Source organism: Oenanthe melanoleuca, chromosome 25 (genome assembly GCF_029582105.1).
Source record: "Oenanthe melanoleuca isolate GR-GAL-2019-014 chromosome 25, OMel1.0, whole genome shotgun sequence".
Classification (NCBI taxonomy): Eukaryota; Metazoa; Chordata; class Aves; order Passeriformes; family Muscicapidae; genus Oenanthe; species Oenanthe melanoleuca.
Window position 1 is genome coordinate 1,840,353 of NC_079358.1, and position 19,454 is coordinate 1,859,806.

The 19,454-nt window shown below is 60.5% G+C and overlaps 2 protein-coding genes across 4 annotated transcripts; both read left to right on the forward strand.

Annotated features, from left to right (window-relative positions):
• The first annotated feature begins 317 nt into the window (after window positions 1-317).
• Window positions 318-13,556, forward strand: RPRD2 (regulation of nuclear pre-mRNA domain containing 2). Of its 2 annotated transcripts, XM_056510905.1 has the most exons (11): window positions 319-896; window positions 4,349-4,478; window positions 4,729-4,829; window positions 5,884-5,958; window positions 7,108-7,160; window positions 7,657-7,783; window positions 8,144-8,319; window positions 9,028-9,313; window positions 9,554-9,829; window positions 10,039-10,242; window positions 10,843-13,556. In XM_056510905.1, the coding sequence occupies exons 1-11, from the start codon at window positions 668-670 to the stop codon at window positions 13,458-13,460; spliced, it is 4,275 nt and encodes a 1,424-aa protein (XP_056366880.1). In that variant the 5' UTR covers window positions 319-667; the 3' UTR covers window positions 13,461-13,556. The 2 variants fall into 2 exon arrangements, with proteins under 2 accessions (XP_056366881.1, XP_056366880.1); XM_056510906.1 differs by lacking the exon at window positions 5,884-5,958 and having other exon boundaries at window positions 318-896.
• A 930-nt stretch (window positions 13,557-14,486) lies between these two features.
• TARS2 (threonyl-tRNA synthetase 2, mitochondrial) lies at window positions 14,487-19,337 on the forward strand. 2 transcript variants are annotated; one of them, XM_056510945.1, is made up of 18 exons: window positions 14,487-14,568; window positions 14,651-14,877; window positions 15,065-15,188; window positions 15,316-15,437; window positions 15,514-15,631; window positions 15,819-15,880; window positions 15,956-16,034; window positions 16,125-16,268; window positions 16,339-16,437; window positions 16,738-16,904; window positions 16,979-17,141; window positions 17,214-17,351; window positions 17,424-17,501; window positions 17,582-17,682; window positions 18,012-18,113; window positions 18,353-18,425; window positions 18,565-18,679; window positions 19,136-19,337. In XM_056510945.1, exons 1-18 carry the CDS (start codon window positions 14,512-14,514, stop codon window positions 19,282-19,284), a joined length of 2,118 nt encoding a protein of 705 aa, XP_056366920.1. In that variant the 5' UTR covers window positions 14,487-14,511; the 3' UTR covers window positions 19,285-19,337. The 2 variants fall into 2 exon arrangements, with proteins under 2 accessions (XP_056366920.1, XP_056366921.1); XM_056510946.1 differs by lacking the exon at window positions 19,136-19,337 and having other exon boundaries at window positions 18,538-18,618.
• The last annotated feature ends 117 nt before the right edge of the window (window positions 19,338-19,454 follow it).

Genomic DNA, 19,454 nt, shown 5'->3' on the forward strand with positions numbered 1-19,454 from the left:
TGTAGCCCCAGCTGTGCTGAGGGAGGTCCAGCTATGTTCAACCATTTATTCGAATCCCCATCCCCGGCTGTGTCCAAGGAACGACTGGATGTGGCGCTCAGGGCTGCGAATCGGTGTCAGGTTGGACTCAGAAAGCTTTTCCGCCCTTTGTGATCCCGGGATTTGCGGCATAAGCGCCGTTTTTGTCCCGCGCTCCCCGCGCCAGCGCAGGGGTGGGGGGGGCAAACAGTTGCGAGGGGGCGCCGCCATCTTGGCGGGCGGGGCGCGCGCGCGCGCAGGCGCAGGCGCGGCGGGGGCGGGGCGGGCGCGTGCGCGTCCCGCCCGTGTGCGGGAGTCACAAAATGGCGGCGGGGGGGCGGGCGGCGCGCGCGGGGGGGGCCGGGCCGTGACCGCCTCCGGTACCGGCGCCGCCTCGGGCCGGCACCGCCTCCGGCACCGCCCGGGCACTCCCGGGGCCCCGCGATCCCACCGGGCCGGGCCCGCCTCCGGCGCCGCCCGGGCCCAGCGATTCTCCCCGGCCGGGACCGCCTCCCGCCGCCTCTGGCACCGCCCGAGCGCCCCCTCGCCCCCTCGCTCCCCCGGGCCGTGACCCCCGTCCCGGCCCCGCCGCCCCTGAGGCGCCGCCCCGCCGCCCCCCGCGCGGCCCGGCCGCGAGCAGCGCGGGAAGATGGCGGCGGGCGGCGGAGGCGGCGGCCGGGCCTCCTCGTCCTCCTCCTCCTCCTCCTCGGCCGCCGCCGCCTCGTCCGCGGCCGGCGCGCTCGAGGCCTCGCTCGACAGGAAGCTGCAGGCGGTGACCAACACCATGGAGTCCATCCAGGGCCTCTCCTCGTGGTGCCTGGAGAACAAGCGGCACCACAGCACCATCGTGTACCACTGGATGAAGTGGCTGCGCCGCTGTGAGTGCGGGGCCGGGGGGCGGCCGGGGCAGAGCGGGGCAGACCCGCCGGCACTCGGGGGGCGGCCGGGCCGGCTCAGCAGCGTGGAAAGGCTTGGGCTGGAAAGGACCTTAGATCCCGTCCAGTCCCACCCCCTGCCGCGGGCAGGGACACCTTCTACCGAACCAGGTTGTCCCAAGCCCTGTCCTGGACGCTTCAGGGATGGGGCAGCCACAGCTTCCCTGGGCTACCTGTGCCTGTAGCCTCGCACCCTTCTTGACGCCTAACCTAAATCTGTCCCTTTTACTGTGAAAACGTGCCCTCTAGTCCTATGTGCATCACCTTGCATGCCTGCACCTCGGTGGTGGCACCTTTGTCCTCCTGAATGCATGATCTTGTAGAGCAGCACTTTGGGGGCTCGAGGCCTGTTTCTGTGCCCTGGGTGCCAGCACTGGGGTTTTCAGCGCCCATCAGGATGTGTCTGGAGGGAGAAGGTTGGTGTTGGCAGCAGCCTCAGCCCAACAGTGTTATCTCCACTGCCGTGGGAAGGTTTGACCCTTCTTGTGGGAGTTCAAGGAAGCTTTGCTTGGCAGGAACATGGAGATAACATTCCCACCATAAAGTGTGGATCTGTTGTGTGCTGAACCTTTTGGAAAACTTGGGAGAGTTGGGTTTCTCTGTCAAGGCACTGCTGCAGAATGCAGAAGATCCTCTTTCCCCAGAGTTTGATCTGTTTTGTCTGTACTCCATGGAATTAAGGAGAGGAAGGTGAGAACCTTGGAGGAAGTGCCCTGGGTTCTCCCTGGGTCTCCTGGAAATCCTCCTCCCTTGGACACCCCTTGGCACTGTGGCATCATCCTTGGCAAGCACATGCTCCCCTGAAGCAAATCCAGCCCATCTTAGGATGTGCCAGCTCTTCTGGATGTGGCCTTCTCACAGTTATCCTGGCTCCTCCCGAGGCCCTCAGTGCTCTTCCATCACTCCTTCCCCTTTCCCAAGCTCATCAAAAGCCATTGAACTATTCCCACCTGCAGGTCCTCGATGTCCTGTTTCTGCCCCGGGTCCCATCTGCTGCTGGGCTGTTAGCCTTGGCACCAGCCTGGGATTCTTGTTGGGTTTTGTGGGATTCTTTCAAGGTTGTGAGGATCTCACCTGCACACCCCTCCTTTTATCCAGGTCCCTCCTTAACCATCTTGTCCTACTCAGCCAGTCCTTGACAGCAGCTGCCATGTCCTGACCCCTGATTGTTTGTGTGGTTACTCCCTGCTTCCACAGGCTTTTCCCCCTGCTTTTCCCTTCATGATACACTTCATCCTCTGCCTCAAGGGCCTCACTTTGTGGGAAGTCCCTGTCCCAGCCCCAGGAGCTCAGTGGTGGTGCCACAGCAAGTACAGGTGGCTCTGGGTTCCTTTCTGAGCATTTAAATGTTTTTACTCCAAAGCTCCTACAAATACATCAAACCTGCTCTTCTCAAGGAGCTCCTGGTGAGGGGGAATGTGGTGGGGTTGGGGCTTCTGGGGCACAGAATTGTGTCCTTTCAGGTATTTGACATGTTGCTGTTGGTTTGGCATCTTGCTTCTGAGCTATGCTGGTCAGAGCTTCCCAACAAGAATGTTCCTGCAAGGACATTCTTCTGTATCTTCACCTTTGGGAAGTTCCTGCTGGGAATCCGAGTCCCTGCAGGAGGGTTTGGTCAGACTGTTAGGTGTGAGTTAAACATGGCCTGTCCTGGGCTCTGAAATGCCATTTTTGTTGGTGCCATTGTGCCTGGTTTGGAGCAGCTGGCGGGGCTGGGTGGGCTCAGCTCTGCACTTTCCTGCTTGCCCTTGCTGGTTTAAGCTGAGAGGAGCCATTCACCCACTGATGCCTGTTGCATCTTGGACCCAGAGACACTTGGTTTCCCTTCTGGTTCGTGTCCCTTCCTAAGGACCCAGCATGGATCTTCCTCCTCTGTGGGGTGGGTGTATCTTGGTTTATAACCTGTGGCTCTAACTTTGCTCTGGGTGACTGGTGCTCTGTCTGGTCAGCGTCAGGCTGGAGCCCCACTCCAGATTTCTTTCTGCTGTGTAGATGCTGGATCATTTAAATCAAAGGCTTATAGTTCTTTGAAATCTATTTTACGTTACTGAGATCTGGAATCATTGCTCTGTGCTGGTGAAACGTCTCTGGGATGGAGGGAACATCCAGTGAGCAGCGGGAGAATTGGCACTCAAGCACTGGGTTTAACTGAAGCACAGAAGCCTCATTCCAATGGGCTGATGATCTGAGAGATTATCGAGGCTGGCATTTTGGGGAAAGCTGCCTGCAAAGTGTTTTGGAACACCAGGCGAGTGCAGCCCTGCTCCAGTTGAATTCCCACTTTCCAGTGCACTTCCAGAGCACTCTGCTCCAGAAAACCCATCCCAACCTGCCCTGTCAGCATGTTCAGGGAGCAACAGGTTCTGCTCATAAGTCCTTGGCTCTCTGAGTCTGTGCTAGAAAAGCTCATCCTGGGATGTGGGGCTGGGGCTCCATGGGGTTGGGGGTGAGCAGCTGCTGGCAGTGACCCATGGCTCTTCCCTCAGGCTTTGCTGTGTGTCCTGGGGCAGGGACAGGAGAGGGACAGGGCTGCAGGAGCAGGGAGTTCCCGAGGACTCTGTCCCTGTGCCCGGGTCTGGAGCGATGCTCGAGAGCCAGTGCTGCTGCAGGGGCTCAGGGAGGTTTGGGGACATCCCCTGGGGGTTTGAGGAGCCATCTGAGCTGAGTCTTTTCCTGTGTCCTCTGCTCTGCTTCCCCTCAGAGGAGCATCTTCTGTGCAGGATCTTCCTTTTGAACTTGTGTTCACTTTGAGCTGGCCCTGATGCCAGGAGGGCAGCACAGGTGGAATGTCCCTGCTGGGAGCTTGCTCACGTTGTGAGTGAAGGCTCCCAGCTGGCTCTGCACCAGGAAGGATGCTGAGCTTCCTGAGAGGAATCCTGGAGAACTGCAAGGTGCAGCTGTGCTGTGGGAAGTGGTTCTACCAATGTAGGAACAACTGGAAAAGGAAGCAGGATAGAGAATTGAGGGGTCTGTGGATAAAAAGTGATTCTAGTTGCAGCAGGGGTGACACAGGCAGGTGAGAGGTGACAACACACAGGCCTGTGAAGTAACACCATCTCCTGGCAGTGTTCCTCTGGTTTAATCCTTGGGAATGTCCTTTAGTGAAGTGAAGGATTAGCATGTGGATGAGCTTGCCAGGTTTACCCACTCTGACAAAGGGGTTTGATGATCTGAGTTTGGAGCTTTTGAACTTGAGGAGGGTCAGAGGAGCAAGCACAGCTGGGGAAGTCTGAAAATCATTTGTAAATTGAAGATGTCCTCTCCAGTCCCCAGGGTTTGCCTGCTGGACCTTGGGAGCTCTGAAACCTTCCCAAAAGCAGCACTGAAGTGTTGGGATCAAGGTGTGGCTGTTGTGGTACTTCTGATGCTGACTCTAAATTTTCTTTTGTCCTCAGCTGCTTTTCCTCATCGGCTGAACCTTTTTTACTTGGCCAATGATGTCATACAGAACTGCAAGAGGAAAAATGCCATTGTCTTTCGGGACACCTTTGCAGAGGTGCTTCCTGAGGCTGCTTCGTTAGTGAAGTGAGTAAGAACTAATTGGGGCTGAGTGTAGGGATGCTGAGTGTCTCAAAAAGGGATAATTTTTCTTCTGAAGTTCCAAAACTGTATAAATATCAGCAGAACTTAAAGGCTTCTGTTGTAACAGCCGTGTGTTTGCAGAGTGGGCCAGAGTTGGCATGACCTGGGTTTTAATTTGCACAGGGGGTAGTTTGGGTCAAATTATCCTGTGGAGTGTCCTGCAGTCAGGGAGTGAAGCACTCTTCTCTTCCAGGGATCCATCTGTTTCCAAATCCATCGAAAGAATCTTCAAAATCTGGGAGGACAGAAATGTGTACCCTGAGGAAACCATTTTGGCACTGAAAGAAGCACTGAGTAAGTTACTTACCCTTTGCATTTCTCACCTTACAAACTGCCACGTGAGCTTGCTGAAGCTGTAGAAATAGTCTGGGGTCACTGAGGGGAACGAGGGGCATTTGCACCTGGCACAGGCTGTAACCTAGCCAGGTGTGGGACGTGAGCAGCGCTGGATTCTCCTGCTTCACCTCCTTTGTACCTTCCTTAAGGCAGCTGTGAATTCTTTCACATGAGCTGGAACTGCTCCAGCTGAGAGCAAACAGAACTTGAGGCTGGAATGGTCCTGCATGTCCTGACCAGGGTGCTCTGGCTCTACCTCCAAGTCCTGTCAGTGATAGGCTGGTTTAACTAATCCTGTTTGTGGGGTAGGAAGAGGCAGAAGCAAAGCTGGAGGGTGAGGAGTCCTCGAGTCCTTAGGGAAGAAACGTGGAGCTGGTTAAATGCAGGAGTTAGCAGTGCAGTACTTGAAGGAAATGAGAGCAGGTTCTGGCTTTGCTCACATCACACAGAGCTGGAGGTGCTCAGGAGCCTCTGGTGTGCTCTGGAGGTCGCTGGCCATCTGGCAGGAGGAGCGTGGTGTCCTGGGTTGGGCTGTGGCAGGAGGACAGGCTCGAGCTGGGTGTTGCATGCTGAGAAGTTTGTGCTTTTGCTCTGAAATCGCTCATTGCTGTAACTTGACCACAGGTCTGTGAGGTTTCAGGTAAATCAGGTACTGGGGCTGCTTCCCCATGGGCAGCGCTTGTCTGTTCGATGCTGAATCCATTACAGCCTTCCTAAAGGGTTTCATTTTTAGATTCCTTGTGTTTTCCCTTTTTCCTGTGATTTTTGAACTGCCTTAGTGTAAGGGCAAACAGAAACTTGATTTAAAAATGGCAGACCACCCCCAGGTTGCTGCATTCCTGAGTAAACTGAGGTTCTCTTGGGCATCCAGCAGCTCATCTAAGGAAGTTGGTCGAGGTATTTTAAAACAAATTTCTGTTCACTCTTTCACCGTGCAACTCTATGGCACCAGAAACCAGATTTTGACAAGAATCCCATAATGCCAGACTGCCAAAAATGAAATGTTTTCCAGGTACCACTTTCAAAACTCAGAAGCAGCTGAAAGAGTCTCTGAACAAACCGAATAAGCCGTGGAAGAAATCACAAAGTAAGGAACCACTGTGAACTCTGTGCACTAATGCAGAAATTGAGAGACTGAGCCCAGCATGGGCTGAGCCTGCAGGCTCACAAGGGCCCCAAGATGTGCACACCAAGGAGGTGTTGGTAGAAAACAGCTTTGTAAAGAAAAGAAGTGAGGCAAAAATAAGATGTGAGAGCAGAGGTTGTGGACAGGAGAGGAACGAGCTGGTGGAGCCTCTTGGAAACTGCTCTTAGACTGGTCAGAGATGGAGAGAAGACAGAGAGAAGCAGATGGACATTCCCTTCGTGCTCAGGAGCAGTCCTGCCCCAGCAGGCTGGGCTGGGAGTGCAGGGACAGGATGTGACAGTGCAGCAGTCCAGTCAGCAGAGCAGCAAGAGAGAATTCATTATAACAGAGTGACCTTAATGATCTCCTTTTGCACCAACACCCTGAGAGGTCCCACAGAGGTGGTGAGATGTCAGGTGTGATGTGTGGGACATCAGGTGTGGTGTGTGACATGTGGGACATCAAGTGTGGCACAGGGTGACATCAGAAGGCTGAGAGTTGGGCAGTGTTTATTACTGAGCTTAACCAGAAGCTGCTTTCCCAGGCAGAGCTGGGCTGGATCCAGCGTGGATGGAGGCTTTAGTGCTTTGCTTCTCATCAGCTCATTTCTTCTTTCCTGTTTCTGCTGTTTTGTCCAGAATGTGATGGATTCAGTCTCGTGCCAGCAGGACTCATCCCCCCACCCTGTAAGCAGTGTGACAGTTGTCAGGGCTCTGAGCATGGTCAGAGCTAGGAGTGCCCAGAGGAGACCCTGCCACAGGGAGCCTGGGCTCCATGTCAGCTCCAGGTCTGGCACTTTGGGAATAACATTCCCTTCTTGCAGGGAGGTGTAGCTCCCTGGATAAGGCTGTCAGATGGACCATTGCAGGGACTTGTCTTCCTGAGGAAGAAGTGTTAGAAAGCAGCAGTGTCACTTGTCGAGCTGTGTGTGTCCGTGTCCCCATGAGCTGCCAGAGCCCAGAGCACTGAGAGACGTGCATGGAGGGGAGGATGTGATGGGTAACACCTGAGGTTATCCTGAAGTATCTTTTACTAGGCTGCCTGTTGTGACTGACTTTCCATGGGGATGCAGTTCCTTAATATCTTCACAGTTTTGCTTTATCCCCACAGCCTCCACCAACCCGAAAGCTGCTCTGAAGTCCAAGATTGTTGCTGAATTCCGAGTAAGTCTGTGAGTGGAAGTGCCCCATGGCACTGACCCCCACCTTGGGGGTTTGAATGTGGGGTGACCCAGGCCCAAGAGCCACCTGTGAGTGGGGGCTGTGACACCTGTGGGGCTGGCCTGGAGAGGATCTGGGCAGGCTCAGGACATCCTTGTGAAGGGGAGTTTGGGGTGGCTGAGGAGTTGGTGGCAAGAAATTGGTCTAAATTCAGTCCCCTGACAGAGTGGGGCATGTTCATGAAATGCACAGGCACCTGTAGAGTGAAATGGGGAGTAAATAAAAAAGACCTGTCCCTGCTCTTAACCAGAGGATGTGTGGAATTGCAGCTCTTTCCTGAGCCCAGGTTTGCTCACTGGGAGATTGGAGGTTAAAAATCCCAGGGTCCACACGGTTCCTGGGTTAGCTCTGGTTGGAAGCAGTCTGGAACCAGAGTGGAGGCAGGGCTTCCCTTCCCTGGAATGTGATGAGGAGGCTTTTCCTGTTTGCTCTTTTCCAGCCCCAGTCCCTCATTGATGAGCTGCTGCTGTACAAGCGCTCGGAAGATCAGATAGAGCTGAAGGAGAAGCAGCTTTCCACTATGAGGGTGGATGTCTGCAGCACTGAGACACTCAAGTGCTTGAAAGGTAAAGCCCCAAGGGCAATGAAGGTGTTGTGTGGAGATGGGAAATGCCAGAATTTGTGTCTGGAAAATGCCAGAATTTCAGAGTAGGGTTAAGAACCAGCAATCAGGTGCCAAAAATTTTGGTTAGTTTGAATTTCTGTGGAAACTCTCAGGTGCAGAGCTCAGACCAAGCAAATGACTGTCTGAAAAGCAACACTCTGCCAGCAGCTAGGCCTCCTCCTGGCCAGATCCCAGTGGATGACCAGGGTGGTCTGGGAATGTACAGCTCTGCTGTCCCAGTATCCCAGTTGCTGCCATTGAGGCCACACTTCTGTGGCTTGGCACGTGGCAGCTCATTTCCATGCTGTTCATCTCCCTGCAGATAAAACAGGAGGGAAGAAGTTCTCCAAGGAGTTTGAAGAAGCAAGTTCAAAGCTGGAGGAATTTGTCAATGGCTTGGACAAGCAGGTGAAGAACGGCCCCTCGCTCACCGAGGCGCTGGAGAACGCCGGGATCTTCTACGAGGCACAGTACAAAGAAGTCAAGGTGGTGGCAAATGTAAGTGTGCCTTTCCTGGATCCTCCACAGGTGGAACAGCACTTCCTGTGTTCACTGGGCACCTCAGAGGCTGGAAATGCCTCATCTCTCTATTCCCAAATGAAAAGTTTGTGGGGTTGGTGTAAGAGCACTTCCTGTGTTCGCTGGGCACCTCGGAGACTGGAAATGCCTCATCTCTCTATTCCCAAATGAAAAGTTTGTGGGATTGGTGTAAGGATGGTTTCCAAAAAGAACAGAATGGAGGCTTTGGGCAAGACAAGGATATGCTCTCAAAATACAGCAGCTGGAAGCTCAGTTTGTGTGTGTTGCTGTTGGATCCCCTCTAGATTCTTAAACAGGGCAAAATTGCAGTTAGTATGACAAATCCTGAATTCTAGAAACTTGGTATTTATGTAAGAACTACATGAGCAAAGAAAGGACAGTAGTAAAGTGTTACAAAAACAGCCAACACCCTCCAGACCCTACCAAAGTGCAGAATGCATTTGTTAAAATACTTGGGGGTTATGAAAATTGTTTTAAGTCAGTGGAAAAAGGTTTTATCCTCACCACTTGTTGTGATTGTTGCCCTGTGAGTCCCATGGAGACACTGAGCTCTTACCACTGCAGAGTCCAGGGATTTGGAATTGGTTTTCTCAGGCTGCGTGCTGCTTCCTTAGGGAAGTGACTGAGGCATGGAAGATCCCCAGAGCAGTGTCCTTCCTTCCCCAGGCCTATAAAACGTTTGCAAACCGGGTGAGCAATCTGAAGAAGAAGCTGGACCAGCTGAAGGCAACCCTCCCCGACCCCGAGGAGTCCCCGGTGCCTTCCCCCAGCATGGACGCGCCGTCGCCCACGGGCTCCGAGTCGCCGTTCCAGGGCATGGGGGAGGAGGGCGGCGGCCGCTCCCCCGCGCCCGGGGGCCGCAAGGGGGGCACCCTGGAGCCCGCCTCCGACAACCGCGACGTGGAGGACATGGAGCTGTCGGACGTGGAGGACGACACCTCCAAAATCATCGGTACGCCATTGTGCTGGGGGGTTCCAGCCTTTGCCAGCTCTGTTTGGGAGGTGGAGGGAGCACAAAGCCTGTGCTGGGGCTCTTGGTTTGAATTTCCTGCTAGGGAAGTGCCAGTCGCACTGTGATACTTCCATCTCCCAAAATGTTCTTACATCTGTGAAAATCAGAATTGATGTTCCCTGAGTCTTTTTGGGGGGTCTGAGTGACCTTTCTGCTCTTGTTCCCCCCTGTTCACTGCAGTGGAGGAGAGGAAGGACAAACAGGCTGCTCCAGCCCCGGCCCCCGCCAAGACCGAGAGTGTCCCCAAGGCGGTGGCACCGGCGGCCGCGGCTGCCACGGCCTCGGGCACGGCGGCCACGCAGGCCCCGGCCCCTCCGACCCCCCCGGCGCCCAAGGTGGTGAGCGCAGCTCCCATCCCGCCGGCACCAGCACTCGCCTTACCCAACCTGGCCAACGTGGACCTGGCCAAGATCAGCTCCATCCTGAGTAGTCTGACGTCGGTCATGAAGAGCACAGGTGAGTGCTGAGCACTGGGTGATCACTGAAAGCTTTGGTTGTCTCAGAATAAATGTCAATGAGTTACTGCTTTCAGAGTCTGGCTCAGTCTCTGGCACATGGTGTCACTTCCTGAGCCTCTCCCTGCCCATGCTCCATTGTGCCTGTGGGAATGCTGAGCCAAAGGCGTTGCCAGAGCAGCAGGTGAGTGGTGTGTGCTCCTGCCCCAGGTGTGAGTCCCGCCTCCAGACCTTCGCCAGGGACCCCAACCAGCCCCACAGCTCTCACCAGTGGCCTGAAGACTCCTGTCCTGGGAACCCCGTCTGCTCCTTCGAATCCACTAGCAAACATCCTCTCCAAGGTTGAGATAACTCCGGAAAGCATTTTGTCGGCTCTCTCCAAAACCCAGACCCAGACAGCGCCAGCCCTGCAAGGTACTGGGGTGGCTGTTGGGGGAGGGCAGTGGCCGGGCTGAAACGTGCTGCTCTGCTTTTCCTAAAGTGAGAACAGAGGGAGAAAAACTCCATTACATCTCTGGCAGGTGTGGAGGGTCTTTGTCAGGTAGCACAGGTGTCACGGACCAGCGAGATCCGTCCCTTCCCCGTACTTCCTGCTTGTGCCAAAGTGCACGTATCTGGAACATTCCCAGAACAGAACGGGAGACCAAGAGGTTTCTGTGTTTACCATGTACAGAAAGCTGCCCAGAGGTTCTCCTTCCTCTCTGGCACCTTACCAGGGTCACCTGGCCAGCAGGGCAGGGTTTCCCACTCCTGGCTGCAGACCAGGACGAGTTCTTACCTGCCTGACTCGATAGTGTAATTTGTATTTGTAGATCAATCCAAGCCTCTGGCAGGAGGCTGTAGCTCACCAGGCGTCAATGTCAGTGCAGCACGCTCCAGTCCTCTTTGTGGCTGGAGCCTGGGGCTGTAAAGGACCAGCATCTGCAGTGCAAACACAGGAGCCCTTCCCATGGCAGGGCCTGAGGGTGGTTTGGCTCTGCCCTCAGTACCTGATGCAGCGGTTGTGTTTTGCAGGGCTGTCATCCTTGCTGCAGAGCGTGGCTGGAAACACGGTTCAGTCAGGAGAAGCTGCCTCGCAGAGCACCTCGGCATCGCCGGCCAGCACCACCATGCCGTGCATGAAGGGCAGGAGTGTTCCTTCCAATCCGCAGTCCTTTGTAGCCAAAAGCTTTGGTTATTCTCCAAACTCAACCACCGCAGAGGTTTCCTCCACTTCAGTCAATAAGGCTCCCGTCGGACATACCCCAGCACTGTCAAGCTCTGGTTTTAAGCCACCAACTAATTCCCTGGGGTTTTCCAGTTCCCACCCTACCAGTCCTTCCTCCCTTTTGCCAGCAGAAACCTCACTGGGTCAGTCGTCCGAAATTTCAAAAGCCAAGCTGGAATCAGAGCCCCCTTCTCCCAGCTTGGAGATGAAGATACACAATTTCCTGAAGGGAAATCCTGGCTTCAGTGGCCTGAACTTGAATATTCCCATACTCAGCAGCTTGGGGTCCAGCATGGCAACGGAGAGTCACAGCTCTGACTTCCAGCGTGGCCCCACCAGCACTTCCATGGACAATGTGGACGGGACGCCAGTGCGCGACGAGCGCAGCGGGACGCCCACCCAGGACGAGATGATGGACAAGCCGACGTCGAGCAGCGTCGACACCATCTCCCTGCTGTCCAAAATCATGAGCCCCGGTTCCTCCACTCCCAGCAGCACAAGGTCGCCTCTGCAGGGCCGGGACGATGGATATTCCCAAGAGCTTCCCAGTTCCGTGCACGGCTACCGGCCCTTTGGCCTGGGCAGAGAGTCGCCGGCCAGCCTGTACAAGCCGCCTGCAGACAGCAGGGAGATGCCCTCCTCCTTGATGGACTCCTCCCAGGAGAAGTTCTACCCAGACACATCTTTCCAAGAAGATGAGGATTACCGCGACTTCGACTACTCCGGGCCGCCGCCCTCGGCCATGCTGAACCTGGAGAAGAAGCCGGTCAAGTCTATCCTGAAATCGAGCAAACTGCCCGACTCTGCCGAGTACCAGCCGGTGCTGCCCAGCTATGCCCAGCGCTCGCAGGAGTTTGGCGTGAAGCCGTCCTTCCCCCCGGCCATGCGCTCCCTCCTGGATCAGAGCGAGAGCTGCGACCCGCTGGCCTCGTCCCCGGGGATGTTCGGGAGCTACGGCCGCAGGGGGAAGGACTCGGCCTCGGACGGGTCCCCGTCGCCCAGCAAGAACGACGTGTTCTTCACGCCGGACTCCAACCACAGCGCGCTGCCCAAGGCCGGCCTCCCGCAGAAGCAGTACTCGGACTCGCTGCCCCACCGCTCGCTCTTCTCGCCCCAGAACGCCCTGGCCAGCCCCGCCGGCCGCCCGCCCGCCGCGGGCGCCGACAAGCCCCTGGCTGCCTCCATCTCCGCCACCTCCACCATCGAGTTCAAGAACATGCTCAAAAACGCCTCCCGGAAGCCCTCCGAGGAGAAGCACTTTGGGCAGATCCCCAAAAGCAGCTCCGGGGAGGTGGGGAGCCTGCCCGGGGCGGGGAAGGGCGAGCCGCAGCCGCCGGAGGAGCACTACCGCATCGAGACGCGCGTCTCCTCCTCCTGCCTGGAGCTGCCCGACAGCACCGAGGAGAAGGGTGCCCCCATCGAGACGCTGGGCTACCACAACGCCTCGAGCCGGGGCATGTCGGGCGAGCCCATCCAGACCGTGGAGTCCATCCGCGTGCTGGGCAAGGGCAGCCGGGGCCACGGGCGCGAGGGGAGCCGGGCGGGCTGGTTCGAGCTGAGCAGCGGCGGCAGCGCCTTCGACAACGGGCCCTCGGGCTCGGCGGAGCTGCCGGGCATGGGCGGCTTCCCCGCACCCTACAAGGAGCACGTGCCGCCCTTCCCGGAGAGCGTCAACAACTTCCGAACCAACAGCTTCGGCTCCGCCTTCGAGCACCACCTGCCGCCGCCGCCCCTGGCTCCGCCGCCCCTGGAGCACGGCAGCCCCTTCCCGCGGGACCCGGTGGGGCCGCCCGCCGTGCCGCCGCCCGCCGCCGCCAAGGACCACGGCGGCCTCTTCCCGCGGGACCACCCGGTCCCGCCGCGCATGCCGTCGGTGGATCACGCCAACCCCTTCTCCAAGGAAACGCCCGCGCCGCTGCCGCTGCCGCACGGCGTGCCGCCGCCGCCCTCGGTGGAGCACGCGGGGGTGCCGTTCCCCACGCCGCCGCCGCCCCCGGTGCCCGGCGAGCACGCCGGGGTGCCGTTCCCCGCGCAGCCGCCGCCGGCGGGGGAGCACGGCGGGGTCCCGTTCCCCGCGCCGCCCCCGCTGGAGCACGGTACGATGGCAGGGACGCTGAAGGAGCACTTCGGCGGGCAGCAGCCGCGGGACGCGCTGCCCCGCCCGCGGGACGCCGCGGGGCCCGGCCCGGTGCCCCGGGAGCAGCCGCTGGGCGCGGCGCGCGGGCTGGGCCCCCCCGCGCACCGGGACCCCGGCGGCCGCGGCGGCTCCGCGCTGCTCCGCGCGCCCCGCGCCGAGTTCCGCCCGCGGGAGCCCTTCGGCGGCAGAGACCCCTTCCAGAGCCTGAAGCGGCCGCGGCCCCCCTTCGGCAGGGGCGGCGCCCCCTTCTTCACCCCCAAGCGCCCCTTCTTCCCTCCCCGGTACTGAAGCGGCTGCCGAGCTCCCAGGGCTGCCCTTTCATTTCTTTTCTTTTTCTTTCCTTTTTTTTTTTTTTTTTTTTTTTTTAATTTTTTTCTTTTTTTTCCCTCCCCTCAAGACCCCTGTAACTTTCTCCTAAATTAAATGTTCTGTACTTTTCGGTTGGTTCTACCCCCCCAGCCCCCAGCATTGGGTGAGACAAGAAAACAGACACAGAAAACAATGTTTTAACGAGAAGAAGCCACGTTGCTGTTAAATAAAACCTTCGGTAGTAGTTGAAAAAGTTAAAACAAAAAAAAAAATTAAAAGGAAAAACTCTGAAAGCTTCGAGAGGAGCACTGAGTGGTGTTGGGGTGTTGGTTTCCAGCCGATCCCCAAATTGCTGCTGCAGGGAGGGGAGACCCCCCCCCCTGCTTCTCCTGTCTGCCAAAAGCACCAAAACAAGGCAAAAAAAAAAAAGGGGTCGAGGAACCCACCCAAAGCCAGCTCGGAGCTCCGTGGGACTCTGGCAGCGAGAAGCCCAAGCCCGTCCCCCCTGCTCGGCAAGACTGTCGGTTGGGTTTGGGTTAATTTGGGGATCTTTTGATTTTGTTTTACTTTCCCCCCGGGATCGCTGTTGCCTTTCTACGCGTGTGTACATAGCAATCACTTTTTAATTCCCTCTGGGGTCGCTCACCACACGCAGCCGGACCCGGCGGGGGCTCGCAGGGATCCCCCCACACCCAGCGCCGCCCCCGCGGCTTTTATATGAAGTTGGGATTTTACTTGATTTATTTTAATTATTTTTTTGTTGGTTTTTAGTTGCCTCCATCGTACCTGTTTGATACCGGTGTGGGCTCCAGGATCTGCATAAAAACTACCAAACCAGCCGGTGGCGGCTCCGTTCTTTACCGCGTGCGCTCCGGGCCTGGGGGCACCTTCCCCCCCGCGTCCCCTCCATGGTTCAGTCCAGCCTACGGCGCTCCCGCACGGGCGGGCGAGTCCAACGCGGCTCGCGGGGGGGGGGGGGACGGGATTGGGCAGCGTCCCGGTTTCCGGCGGAAGGGGCGGGGCCGCGGCCATGTCCTTGCGCGCCGGTTCGCGGGTGCTGCTGGCGGGAGCTGCGCGGCGGCACCGGGTGCGCTCGGGACCGGGACCCCCGCACGCCCGGGACCCCCTGCCCCGAGCCCCGCTGACCTCCCGCTGCTCCCCGTCCGCAGGTCTCCGGGCCGGACCCCGAGCGCCTCCGTCTCTTCCAGCGGCTGCGGGCGGCGGCGGCGGAGCGCAGGGACGGGCCCGGGGACGGGGATGGGGATGGCGCCGGTACCGGGGCCGGGAGCGGCCGCCTCCCGCCGGGAGCCCCGATCCGCATCGCGCTGCCCGGCGGGCGCCGCCTGCCCGGCCGGGCCCTACAGACCACCCCGTTCCAGGTGGCCACGGAGCTGGGGTACGGCCGGGGGTCCCGGGGGGTCCCGGGGTGCCCCACTGTCCTCTCGAGGTCCCTCGGCCCCTCAGGGTGTCCCCGCACCCTGCCCGCCGTGTCCCCGTGGTGCCCCGGGCATCCCCACAATGTCCCCACGGAGCCCCCACAGGGTTTTTGGGGTCCCCACGGTGTCCCCACGGTGTCCCCGCAGGGCTGGCCTGGCGGAGGCGGCGCTGGTGGCCCGGGTGAACGGGACCCTGCAGGACCTGGACCGGCCGCTGGAATGTGACACGGACTTGGAGCTGCTCGACTTCTCCGCGCCCGAGGGGCGGGAGGTGAGCGCTGGGACCCGGGGTGCGGGACCCGCGCCCTGCCGCCCTCACAGCCCGTGTCCCCCTGTCCCCCCCCGTGTCCCCCTGTCCCCCGTGTCCCCCTGTCCCCCGTGTCCCCCTGTCCCCCCAGGCTTTCTGGCGCTCCAGCGCCTGCGTCCTGGGGGCGGTGGCCGAGCAGTTTTTCGGGGCGATGCTTTGCAGCAGCCAGGCCACCGAGGACGGCTTCTTCTGCGACGTGCACATGGGCAGCAGGTACGGCGGGGCCGCGGGGTCCCGGGGTGTCCCCGGGGTGTCCCCAGCGCGTCCCCAGCTGTCCCCGTGCCCCCAGGGCGGTGCAGAGCGCGGAGCTGCCGGCGCTGGAGGAGGCCTGTGCCGCGTTCGCCCGTGCCCGGCACCGCTTCGAGCGCCTGGAGGCCACCCGGCAGCAGCTGGCTGAGCTGCTCAAGGTGCGTCCCCGTCCCCTCTCATGGGGACACTGCGACCCTCCTGGTTGGGATCATAACCGGGTGATGCTCATGGGGACTGTCATCCCCACCTCGTGCCACTGTCACTGCATTGGACCCCAGCACAGTGTCGCTTCCCCCTCGGTGTCACCCCTCTAATGTCACCCACCTCCCTGCTGTCCCTCCTCAGCACAACTCCTTCCAGCTGCAGCAGCTCGAGGAGGTGACATCCCCCACAGCCACGGTCTACAGGTGAGCACAGGGGCACGGTGGGGTCACTGCAGCTGTCCCCACATCTGTCCCCACATCCATCCCTTCATCCCTCAGGTGCGGCCCCCTGCTCCAGCTCTGCCACGGGCCCCTGCTGCGGCACACGGGGCTGATCGGAGCCCTGCGAGTGCTCACGGTGGGTCTGGGGTCCCTGATCCTTGCCCCGCTGACACTGGGGTCAGGTGTGACCCCCGTGCCGGCCCCGCTGAGTCCCCCCGTCCCGCAGAGCTCGGCGGCGCTCTGGGGCGGGGCTGGGGGCCGGTCCCTGCAGCGCGTGGCCGCCGTGTCCTTCCCCAGCGCCCGGCTCCTGGAGCAGTGGGAGCGCGCCCAGGAGGAGGCGGCGCAGCGGGACCACCGCCGCATCGGGAAGGTGAGCCCTGCCCGGGGCTGGGGCGGTCCCACAGCCACGGGGATCCCCCATAACGCCCTCCCTGCTGCAGGATCAGGAGCTCTTCTTCTTCCACAAGTTCAGCCCCGGCAGCTGCTTCTTCCTGCCCCGCGGCGCCCACGTCTACAACACCCTGGTGGAGTTTATCCGGGTACTGACCTGTCACCACATCACCCAGACCCCACTGTGCCCCATTGCACCCCATCTCCTCACACCCAGACCCCACTGTGCCCCATTGCACCCCATCTCCTCACACCCAGACCCCACTGTGCCCCCATTGCACCCCATCTCCTCACACCCAGACCCCACTGTGCCCCATCTCTCACACACAGCTGCCCCCCAGCTCCTGCTGTGCCCCAATGGCCGCAGCTGTCGCCCCTCCCAGCCCCTGCAGCCCCCCATGGCTGATGCTGTGGGGCTGAGCTGTCTCCTCCCTGTCCTGTCCCCACAGAGTGAGTACCGGGCGAGGGGCTTCAGCGAGGTGGTGACCCCCAACCTGTTCAGCCCGCGGCTCTGGGAGCTCTCGGGGCACTGGCAGCACTACAGCCCCCACATCTTCTCTGTGCCCGCCACCCCCGAGACCCTCTCCCTCAAACCCATGAACTGCCCGGCCCACTGGTGAGTCAGGGGGCCCTGGGGAGCCCGGGGGGGCTCCTGGGGCTCTGTCTGTCTGTCTGTCCGTCCGCCCCCAGCCTGATGTTCGCCCACCGGCCGCGCTCCTGGCGGGAGCTGCCGCTGCGCCTGGCGGATTTTGGGGTCCTGCACCGCAACGAGCCCCCCGGGACCCTGACGGGGCTGACGCGGGTCCGGCGCTTCCAGCAGGACGACGCCCACATTTTCTGCACGCTGGAGCAGGTGTGTGTCCCCCCCGACCCCTCCCTGTCCCCCCAGAACGTGCCACCTGCCCCCCTGACCCCCCTTTCCCAGCTGGAGAGCGAGATCGACTCCTCCCTGGATTTCATCCGCGCCGTTTACGCCGTCCTGGGCTTCTCCTTCCGCCTGGCCCTGGCCACCCGTCCCGAGGGGTTCCTGGGGGACCCCGAAACCTGGGATCGTGCTGAGCAGGTGGGGTGATGCTCCCTGTGCTGTGCCCCCCCCGAACTGTGCCCCTCTGACCCTCCCCGCCCACCCCTGCAGCAGCTGGAGCGGAGCCTCAAGAATTTCGGGCAGCCCTGGGAGCTGAGCCCGGGGGACGGCGCCTTTTATGGGCCCAAGGTGAGGCATTCTGGGGAGGGGGGATCCCTGAAGGGGCAGGCCAGGACCCTTCTGGAGCCTCCCCTCCCCTTTACTGCCAGATTGATATCCAGATCCGGGATGCCCTGGGGCGGCACCATCAGTGCGGCACCATCCAGCTGGATTTCCAGATGCCCGAGAGGTTCGAGCTGGAATATGCCAGGTACTGGGGTTTGTGGGGGCCAGGACTGGGGTTTGTGGGGGCCAGGACTGGAGTTTGTGGGGACCAGGACTGGGCTGGAGTTCAGGGTTGTTGTGGGGGGGGTCAGGGTTTGGGGGAGCAGGGTTGGGATTGAGGAATGTCAGGATTGGGAGGGTAAAAGTGGGGGCTGCAGGGGGATCAGGACTGGGGAGGCAGGAATGGGGCTGGGGAGGCAGGAATGGGGCTGGGGAACCAGGATTTTGGGGCTGAGGAGTGTCGGGTTGGGATGGGGAAGGCGGGATTGGGGATTTGGGGGGATCCCTCTGAGCCCCTGTCCCCTCTGCCCCCAGCCCGAGCGGGGGCCCGGCCAGGCCGGTGCTGATCCATCGGGCCGTGCTGGGCTCCGTGGAGCGCATGGTGGCCGTGCTGGCCGAGAGCTGCGGCGGGAAATGGTGAGGGGGACCCCAAAAAACCCCCAGCCCTGGGACACAATCCCCAGAGAAACACCCCCAGTTCCCAGAAACACCCCCAGCTGTCTGGGCCCCCTCATCCCCAGTGTCTCCCCTGGGACAGTTTTGGGGACACTCTCTGTATCTCCAAGACACCTCCATCTTTGGGGTATCTCCGTCCTGGGGACACCCCCTCCTTTTGGCCCCCCCCGTGCTCCCTGGTGACCCCTGGTACCCCCCAGGCCGCTCTGGCTGTCCCCCCTGCAGGCCATGGTCATTCCACAGAGCCCCGAGGTCGAGGACTACGCCCGGGAGGTGAGTGTGGGATCCCCCTGTGCTCCCCAGGACCCCCACCATGCACTCCCACACCCTGTAACCCCCCTGAGACCCCCCCACACCATCCCTCCATGTCCCCCCGTACCCCCAGTGCCCCCACTGACACTGAGGGGTGCAGGTACAGGCGGTGCTGAGGAGGGGGGGCCTCCTGGCTGACCTGGACTGGGACCCCGGGACCACCCTGGCACGGAAAATCCGCCGGGCCCAACTTGCCCACTACAACTTCCAGCTGGGTAAGGGTGGGGCGTGGCCTGCAGACCCCCTGGACCCCCCCAGAACGCCCCTAGAGCCCCCCGGGACTGGCTGGGCACCCCCACCCCCATCCACATCCTGGGTGCTGCTGGGGGGGGAAAACTGAGACCCTCCCCTGGGAATCCCCTGGGACCCCCCAGCCCCTCTGTGAGGAATCTGCTGAAGCCCCTCCTGAGCCCCCCGTTCAGTTCCAGAGCTCAGTCCCCCCTTGGGACCCCCTTGAGATCCACTCGGGAACCCCCCAGGGACATTTTATGGACCCCCCCACCCCCTTTGGGACCTCCTTGGAGCCCCCCAGGACAGCTGTGGGACCCCTGTGAGTCCCTGCCCCGGGACCCCTCGGGACCCCCGGGCGGTGGGTGCTGCCCAGAGCTGGGGGTGCTGCGGTTGGGGGGTGCGGGACCCCCGAGCCCCCCCCGACGGCCGTGCCCCCGCAGTGGTGGGGCGGCGGGAGCGCCAGCGCGGCACCGTCAGCGTCCGGAGCCGGGAGAACCGGCAGCTCGGGGAGCTGGAGCTGCCGCGGCTGCTGCAGCGGCTGCGGGAGCTCCGGGACAGCCGCGTCCCCGACGCCGAGCAGCGCTTCTGACCCCTCGCCCCTTCCCCGGGGCGACCCCCGCTCAATAAACTGCTGGAAACGCGCTGGATGCTGTGGGAGCTGAGACTGGGGCAGCTCGGGGAGGGGGGCAGGACCCAAAAAACACCTGGATACCTGCACGGCAGCGCCTGGATTCCCGGATTCCGGTGCCCGGGCTCATT